Here is a 9,146-nt window from a genome sequence, read left to right on the forward strand (position 1 = left end):
TGTGTAGTGTAGGTGGGGGGTACAGTGGGATCAGTATGTCTGTGTGTAGTGTAGGTGGGTGTACAGTCGGATCAGTATGTCTGTGTAGTGTAGGTGGGTGTACAGTGGGATCAGTATCTCTGTGTAGTGTATGTGGGGGTACAGTCGGATCAGTATCTCTGTGTAGTGTAGGTGGGGGTACAGTCGGATCAGTATGTCTGTGTAGTGTAGGTGGGGGGTACAGTCGGATCAGTATGTCTGTATAGTGTTGGTGGGGGTACAGTCGGATCAGTATGTCTGTGTGTAGTGTAGGTGGGTGTACAGTGGGATCAGTATCTCTGTGTAGTGTATGTGGGGGTACAGTCGGATCAGTATCTCTGTGTAGTGTAGGTGGGGGTACAGTCGGATCAGTATGTCTGTGTAGTGTAGGTGGGGGGTACAGTCGGATCAGTATGTCTGTATAGTGTTGGTGGGGGTACAGTCGGATCAGTATGTCTGTGTGTAGTGTAGGTGGGTGTACAGTGGGATCAGTATCTCTGTGTAGTGTATGTGGGGGTACAGTCGGATCAGTATCTCTGTGTAGTGTAGGTGGGGGTACAGTCGGATCAGTATGTCTGTGTAGTGTAGGTGGGGGGTACAGTCGGATCAGTATGTCTGTATAGTGTTGGTGGGGGTACAGTCGGATCAGTATGTCTGTGTGTAGTGTAGGTGGGTGTACAGTGGGATCAGTATCTCTGTGTAGTGTATGTGGGGGTACAGTCGGATCAGTATCTCTGTGTAGTGTAGGTGGGGGTACAGTCGGATCAGTATGTCTGTGTAGTGTAGGTGGGGGGTACAGTCGGATCAGTATGTCTGTATAGTGTTGGTGGGGGTACAGTCGGATCAGTATCTCTGTGTAGTGTAGGTGGGGGTACAGTGGGATCAGTATGTCTGTGTAGTGTAGGTGTGGGTACAGTGGGATCAGTATGTCTGTGTAGTGTAGGTGGGGGTACAGTCGGATCACTGTGTGTAACACTCATATTCTCTGCTACCCTCCAGGTCGGTTAGATGGAGATCGCAGTGTGGGCACTTTGGATTTGGGCGGAGTATCTACACAGATCACCTTTCTTCCTCTTACAAAGGTGAGTGCTGTCTGCCGCTCGCTGTATTGTAGTCTGCTGTCTGCCGCTCTCTGTATTGTAGACTGCTGTCTGCCGCTCTCTGTATTGTAGACCGCTGTCTGCCGCTCGCTGTATTGTAGTCTGCTGTCTGCCGCTCGCTGTATTGTAGTCTGCTGTCTGCCGCTCGCTGTATTGTAGTCTGCTGTCTGCCGCTCTCTGTATTGTAGACCGTTGTCTGCCGCTCTCTGTATTGTAGACCGTTGTCTGCCGCTCTCTGTATTGTAGACCGCTGTCTGTCACGCTGTATCTTTTCTCTCTTTGGTATTTTTAGGCGACGTTGGATGAGACGCCGCACGAGTCTTTGGCTTCCTTTGAGCTCTTCAATAGCACGTATCGTCTCTACACACACAGGTGGGTCATCTATGCCCGGAATCTCCTCCCTGTATAAGGCTCAGCGGGTAATAATGAATCCCATTCTTGTGGTTCCAGTTATCTGGGTCTGGGTCTGAAGGCCGCTCGTCTTGCAGTTCTCGGAGCTTCGGTGTCTGTAGGTAAATCGTAAAATATGTGTGTGTGCGTACTCTGTGCCTGTGACCTCCACTCTGTATGGTCAGCGGAGGGGCGCTCTCTGCGTGTGACCCCTCTCTGTATGGTCAGCGGAGGGGCGCTCTCTGCATGTGACCCCCCCTCTCTGTATGGTCAGCGGAGGGGTGCTCTCTGCGTGTGACCCCTCTCTGTATGGTCAGCGGAGGGGCGCTCTCTGCATGTGACCCCACTCTGTATGGTCAGCGGAGGGGTGCTCTCTGCGTGTGACCCCACTCTGTATGGTCAGCGGAGGGGCGCTCTCTGCATGTGACCCCCGCTCTGTATGAACAGCGGAGGGGTGCTCTCTGCATGTGACCCCCGCTCTGTATGGTCAGCGGAGGGGTGCTCTCTGCGTGTGACCCCTCTCTGTATGGTCAGCGGAGGGGTGCTCTCTGCGTGTGACCCCTCTCTGTATGGTCAGCGGAGGGGTGCTCTCTGCGTGTGACCCCTCTCTGTATGGTCAGCGGAGGGGTGCTCTCTGCGTGTGACCCCTCTCTGTATGGTCAGCGGAGGGGCGCTCTCTGCGTGTGACCCCTCTCTGTATGGTCAGCGGAGGGGCGCTCTCTGCGTGTGACCCCTCTCTGTATGGTCAGCGGAGGGGCGCTCTCTGCGTGTGACCCCTCTCTGTATGGTCAGCGGAGGGGCGCTCTCTGCATGTGACCCCCCCTCTCTGTATGGTCAGCGGAGGGGCGCTCTCTGCATGTGACCCCCCCTCTCTGTATGGTCAGCGGAGGGGTGCTGCAGAAGAGCGGCAGCTGCCAGTTTGGGAATACTCTCTGATGTGGGGTTCCCAGGCTGAGGGAATTATAGTCCGCATGACATGTGACATTAAAGTATTTTGAAACCCATGAGAACGGTTTGTTTGTTCACTGAGCTGATGAACAATGGTGAGACCCGGCTATGTGTAATATCACACTGAACGAGGACAGGTTGTGGTAATCTATAATCCTAGTATGACATCACACACACACTATATATATATATATATGACATCACACACACACTGTATATATATGACGCGCTCATTCACCTCTCTATTAGTCCAACAGAAGCAGACCTTCCGCAGCCACTGTTTTCCACCCACCCTGGATGGATCGTGGGCGTTTTCTGGGGTGACCTACAGATATGGAGGACACTCTGATGGTGAGGGGTGCACTCAGGTTCTAGGAGGGGGAGGCAGTCTGATGGTGAGGGGTGCACTCAGGTTCTAGGAGGGGGATGCAGTCTGATGGTGAGGGGTGCACTCAGGTTCTAGGAGGGGGATGCAGTCTGATGGTGAGGGGTGCACTCAGGTTCTAGGAGGGGGCAGGCAGTCTTATGGTGAGGGGTGCACTCCGGTTCTAGGAGGGGGAGGCAGTCTGATGGTGAGGGGTGCACTCAGGTTCTAGGAGGGGGCAGGCAGTCTGATGGTGAGGGGTGCACTCCGGTTCTAAAGAAGGGGAAGGCAGTCTGATGGTGAGGGGTGCGCTCAGGTTCTAGGAGGGGCAGGCAGTCTGATGGTGATGTGGGATAAAGCACATCAATACCACACAAGCACAAAAGTGAGCTTGTCCTTTAAATTCCTTGTCCGGAATATTGGGAATTTATAGGAGGTGGGCGTGCCTGTGCCGTATAGGAGGTGGGCGTGTCTGTACTTGGGCTCTCTTTACATCCGGGTCCCCTCCATTTCTCCTTCCAGGTCTTGCCGGATTTCATCTGTGTTACTCGGAGGTCCGGAGCATTGTAGAAGGAAAGCTGCATCAGGCGGATGAGATCCGACGCAGCCCGTTCTACGCCTTCTCTTACTACTACGACCGCGCTGTGGACGGCAGCCTGATCGGTGAGCGCCGAGCGCCCCCGGAGTCCGCGTAACCCGACCAATGTCTGTACATCTCATGCGGGATGTTTGTGATTTCAGATTACGATAACGGCGGGGTGCTGGAAGTCCGGGACTTTGCAGAAAAAGCAAGAGAAGGTAGAACGGGGAGCATAGGGAGCAGAATAACTAAAGGCTCGCCATTTCCTTCCATATTCCCCAAAATGTGATTATTTTATCCACCTGCCGTCCGGCCGGTGTAATTAAACGGCGGGACGGCGGCTTCTTGAGGGCGGGTGGGCGTTTTTAGACGTCCCATCCCGCTAGGCGGCGCGCACGAGCGGGAAACCAGCTTTGAATGTAAACGTCTGTAGAGATGCCCGATCGCTTGTAATATGCGGTCGGGTGTGCAGCCCCACCCCCCTCCGTCGCCGCCGGTGATCCCGAGCTCCGGTGTGAGCCCGGGACCAGCACAGCAGCTCTGCGGCCGGAGCTCAGTACCCGATCTCCCTCTGATCTCCTCCTCTGAATGGAGGAAGTGACGTGCATGACATCACTTCCTGCATTCAGTGTCACTCTCCGGTACAGAAACCGGAGAGAAGCTGGTGAAGCAGGTCTGTGCTTCATCAGCTTCTCTGGGGGGTCCCTAGGTGACATTAGGGGTCTTAAAGACCCCATGATGTCTCCATAAAGAGTACCTGTCACTGCAAATTGGCTATCACATAGGGAGCTTGTTTGCTTCCTATGTGATAGCAATAAAGTTCAGTGGAAAAAAAAGGTTTAAAAAAAGTTATAAAAATTTTTTACAAAATATTCACATATCAAAGCAATAAAAAAAAAATTAAAGTCCCTCGCCCCCCCCACATGCACACATGCGTCAAGCCCGCCTACGTGCGAAAACGACGATTTCATCCATTGCGCCGCACGTTACATATCGCCGCGAACGTCGCAGTGAGAGCAATAATTCTCGGGCCATCAATCACCGATAACACTAAACTGACGAGCAGTAAAAGCTTTTAAACCGTCGCCTATGGCCAATTTCGAGTATGGTGTTTTTTTGCGATTTAACGGGCGCGCGCAATTTTTAAAGCTTGACATGTCTGGTGTCTATATACCCGACGTGACCCCCCGAATTTTATATTTTACCAAAAAATTTGGGTAATAATAAATGTTTTATAACATAACGTCGGGAGAAGTTTTTTTTTTTCAAAATTTTCGGTACTTTTTTCATTATATAGTTTTTAAAAAACCCCCAGTGATGATTAAATACCCCCAAAAGAAAGCTCGGTGTCCCCAAAAAATGGTATAAAATTCATGTCAGTACAGCGCTGCATGACGGAATAAATGTCAATCAAAGTAACTGAAAAATGGCCGCGACAGGAAGGGGGGGGACACTGTGGTCACCAAGTGGTTTAAGGAGAATTATGAGGTTAAGGCTTTTCCCCATAGTCCTCCTTAGGGTAACGGGAGGACATAAACTAGCGTCCTCCCGTCACCCTAGGCTCAGTATATAGGGAGCTACAGCTCGCGGTATACTGAGACACCGCAGCCGGATAAGTTCCTTACCTGCCTCAGTTCTAGTCACATGATATAATAAAGGAAAAATGAGGGCCACAGAGACCGCGAATAATGTGCCGCCCGGGTCACCGCTTCTGCCGGGGCCGAAATAAATCGAGACAAATAATAAATCTTCTAGAAAACAGTAAAGTTCCGGAGACGGATGCAGAATAGACGCGGAGGGCGTCATGCTAAACCGTGTGTCTTCTCCCGGCAGTGTGTGATCACATGACCAGCGACTCCTCCCACAGCCACTTCCTGTGTATGGATCTGACCTTCATCACGGCTCTGCTCAGGGAAGGTTTCGGCTTCGAGGACGGGACCGTCTTGCAGGTAATTCGATCTCCTGTTGCTGGTTTGATGATTTTTTTTTTGCTCCTTTTTTTTTTAATCGCGTTTCTGCTTTTTGTGTTTTCAGCTGACCAAAAAAGTGCGCGACGTGGAGATGAGCTGGACGCTGGGCGCCGCCTTCCACGTCTTGCAGTCCCTTTCATCGGAGTAGCACCAGTGGCGATCTCACAACCACGGTGCCTTCTGTTCAATCGCACGGGACCCGACCCGAAAACATTCTGATCCAAAGAATTTCTAATGTTATGAATAAAGGAGGCGGAGCCCATCGGAATCTCTCTCTCTATGTGGGGGGAGCCCATCGGAATCTCTCTATGGGGGGTATATTTAATCTCATGGCCGCCTCTAACCGGCGGATATTTAGAGATTTCACCCATTAACATGTAACGACGACAGGAAATGACAATTTATTTGGTGAAATATTTTTATCACTTTTCAGTGTTTTTCACGAATAAAACTCTCAACCTGAAATTGTTTCATTTTTCCGAATTATCCACAAACTGCGTTCATCCATCACGTCTCTATAGGGGGGGAGGGTTATAATGACGCGGCTCCTCTAAAAAGAACGCCAGTATCTGTTCCTGGAGATGACACAGAAATACAGTTAGATGAGCCCATCCCCCTCCCCGGTCACTGACGGCACAGTCCATGGGAAGGACAACCTACCTTCAGTGGCATCATGGCGTTCGTAGCTTGGAGGCCAAGAGTGCGCAAAAGCACAACTGGAGGCTGCTTAGTGTTGTACAATCTTTTCAGCAAGTCAATGCCGGCCATTAGAGGGAGGTTCTGCCGCTGCCGCTCGGTCTCATAGGCCAGGAGATGTCTGGTTGATCCTGACAAAGAGAAATATTATAAACCACGCCCCTATCGCCATCCGCCGCTCCATAAACCACGCCCCTATCTCCATCCGCCGCTCCATGAACCACACCCCTCTCCATCCGCCGCTCCATGAACCACACCCCTCTCCATGAACCACGCCCCTCTCTCCATATAACACCCGGGGACTCTGCTCCAGGACGGACATCTCCTCGATGTGCTCACCTAAATCTCGTCCATCAAATGCAGCGCTGCTCAGATGATTGAGTAGACTGGCCACATCAGCAAAGCCCATATTTACTCCCTGTCCTGCCAGGGGGTGCACCCTGTGCGCGGCGTCACTAGAAAACAACAAAAGACAAAATGTAATAATCAGGGTGACGTCACCTCACCCCATGAAATAATAATCTACTCGTGTCACCTCACCCGATTAAAGCCACCCGCTGGCGCACATATTCAGGGGAGTGACTCAATCCCAGAGGGAAAGCAGCTCTACTCTTCTCGCCGACACCAGAGACGCTGGGAGGAAGCTGACGTGCAGAGGTTCCGCTCGGCATGAGGAGCGATACAGCTGAGCTGAGCACTGAGCTGGCAGAGGAGATGAATTCTGAGTGGTGCTCGCTGCTCCACTGTGGGAAAAGCAAAAGACAGAAGATGGCAGCAACCTATCAATGTTTAAACCCGAATGACAAACCTCTCTGTCTCTATATACATTATATATATATTTATTGTGATCAGGTGGCTGCAGAGCTGCCTGATCACATGTATGATGCTGAAAGTGTGCTGAAGCCCCGCTCTGCTGGCTATAGAGGGCTCCACTGTCTAGGGCTGCAACAACTAATCGACATAATCGATTATTGAAAAAGTTGTCAACTTTTTCAATAATCGATTAATCGGCTTCTGATTGGTTGGCCCTGTTCACAGCTCCACACGCTGCGCGCCACACCTCCTCCCCGCCTCACGCTCGCCGCTGCCAGACCTGCCCACATCCACGCTCCCACACCTCCTCCGCGCCTCACTCTCACCGCCCGTCCAAATCCACGATCGGCACAGGGACGCGGGGAGAAGAAGTAAGGAGGAACGCCATTCTGCATTCATTGCTGTATAATTTTACACTTTTCATTTCACTATATTGTACACCACACTTTTTTTCCTTTTTTACTTCTACTGCTCCAAGCTTGCTCCTGTGATGGACTACAATCTCAATACAAACTAGAAGTCCCATCACTGGAGCCATTTTTTAAAATTTTTTTATTTTTTATCCGATTAACCGATTAATCGAACTTAATAATCGGCTAACTAATCGATTTTGAAAATAATCGTTAGCTGCAGCTCTACCACTGTCCCTTGTGGAGGGCCTGGAACCAGCACCAGTGTATGCAGCTTGGCCGAAGGGAGATCACCTCCCCCTTCCACTTGTTGGCCCCTTACGTGATAGCAATAAAGTTGTGTGTATATATAATAAATAAAAAAAAACGTTTAAAAAATGTAAGTGTTGTGTAATAAATTAATAAATAAAGAACTAAAAAGTAATAAAAAAACTAAAATAAATGTAAAACCCTCCACCCCCACGTGCATACGATTTTATATTTCAACACGCGTGTTACATATGACTGCAAATGTTGGACGGAGGGCAAGCATTGTAGCTCCATCGCTCACTAAATTGATGACCAGTATTGGCTTTTAAAGCGCCCCCTGTGGGCAGTTTTGGGCACTGTAGTTTTTTGCTGTTTCACGGCTGTGCACAATTTTAAGGCTTGACATGTTTGGCATCAACTTTACCCGACACAACCGTTACCTTTGATATTTTACCAAAAAATTGGACATTTTAAATCGGGTGAAAACCAGAGTAAGACTTCCCGGTAACTGGTGACTTTTCTGTGGTCTTCCAGGACAGCCCATGAGAGACAGAGGCTCCACCTCCCGGACAGGAAACCGGTCACCCATAGAGAATAAAAGAACGGCCCCCCCAGGAATCTCCTCAGTAAACTTGAGAACGGAAGGACGGAACTTCAAAAAAAGCAGAAATCTAAACCAACCCAAAACAATAACAACAACACCACCACTGGGGTGCCAATCCAGCCGTCCTGGAAGACTATTGGAAATAGAGTTACCGGTAAGTCTAACTCCGGTTTTCCTCAGTCATCTTCCAGGACAGCCCATGAGAGGATAAGCACTTACCAGGTTAGGGAGGGACCACCGCTTGAAGAACCTTCCGTCCGAAAGCCCGATCCGGACTAGATAAAAGATCCAGGCGATGATGTTGGATGGAAGTAGAAAAACCACGAAGATACCTCTCAAATTTGCTCTGGTGCGGCATTCGCTTCCTCTGCCCAGGAGGCCGCCAAGGCTCTAGAGGGGTGAGCATTGAGAAGGGGCGCAGGAGGTGCCCTTCACATATGCCTTGTCTGATCCATCTGCCAATAGAAGATTCATGTTGTGGAAATTTTATTAGGATGTGTTTTTAGTGTATTGTAATGTTTTGTCATTAGTCTCTCAGTGTCTCGGTTTAAATAGACGCTGGGGGATTAATCCATTGGAGGAGATTTCTTATGCGCAGCGGAGCTGTGTCTTGGCGAATGTATGGACGCCGGCTGGGGCCCCCCCGTGCAATGCATGGATTTATTGGCTTGCGTGGATACATTTGTCTTGAACGCAGTATATGAAAGGAACGTGCGTTTGTTCTCTCTGGGGTGCCTGATCAACACGCCTGAGATGACATAACGTTGTCCTTGTGAATGAGCGCGCATGAGAATCCTAGTAACGTTATGTGGCATTGATCACTGAGCAACGCTGGATAAAGTCACTCCGGTGGTCATTGATTGTTATTACATGTGATTTGTTAGCTGACTACTGTTCACTTCCTGTCTGACATCACTTCCTGTCTCGCCGTTTGAGACACCCCTTCCTGTCTGACATCACTTCCTGTTGGGCAGGTATAAACAATAAACATACCTGTGTTCAGG

General features: G+C 50.1%; 2 protein-coding genes across 2 annotated transcripts in view; one reads left to right on the forward strand and one right to left on the reverse strand.

Moving 5' to 3' along the window:
- ENTPD5 (ectonucleoside triphosphate diphosphohydrolase 5) overlaps positions 1 to 5,546 on the forward strand; it is a 14,882-nt gene extending 9,336 nt beyond the window's left edge. Inside the window, exons 6-13 of the mRNA XM_018574325.1 lie at positions 1,018 to 1,100; positions 1,411 to 1,490; positions 1,569 to 1,630; positions 2,706 to 2,807; positions 3,343 to 3,483; positions 3,562 to 3,618; positions 5,234 to 5,349; positions 5,435 to 5,546. Of these exons, the coding sequence (XP_018429827.1) occupies positions 1,018 to 1,100; positions 1,411 to 1,490; positions 1,569 to 1,630; positions 2,706 to 2,807; positions 3,343 to 3,483; positions 3,562 to 3,618; positions 5,234 to 5,349; positions 5,435 to 5,518 (725 nt within the window). The 3' untranslated portion in view covers positions 5,519 to 5,546. The remainder of the gene's footprint in view (positions 1 to 1,017; positions 1,101 to 1,410; positions 1,491 to 1,568; positions 1,631 to 2,705; positions 2,808 to 3,342; positions 3,484 to 3,561; positions 3,619 to 5,233; positions 5,350 to 5,434) is intronic.
- Positions 5,547 to 5,885: 339 nt separating this feature from the next.
- The window catches only part of COQ6 (coenzyme Q6, monooxygenase), an 18,520-nt gene continuing 15,259 nt past the window's right edge, over positions 5,886 to 9,146 (reverse strand). Inside the window, 4 exon segments of the mRNA XM_018574327.1 lie at positions 5,886 to 5,945; positions 6,031 to 6,197; positions 6,406 to 6,521; positions 6,607 to 6,809. Of these exon segments, the coding sequence (XP_018429829.1) occupies positions 5,886 to 5,945; positions 6,031 to 6,197; positions 6,406 to 6,521; positions 6,607 to 6,809 (546 nt within the window).

The sequence above is a fragment of the Nanorana parkeri genome, unplaced genomic scaffold (assembly GCF_000935625.1).
Source record: "Nanorana parkeri isolate BGI_ZX_2015 unplaced genomic scaffold, ASM93562v1 scaffold2886, whole genome shotgun sequence".
In the NCBI taxonomy this organism is placed as follows: Eukaryota; Metazoa; Chordata; class Amphibia; order Anura; family Dicroglossidae; genus Nanorana; species Nanorana parkeri.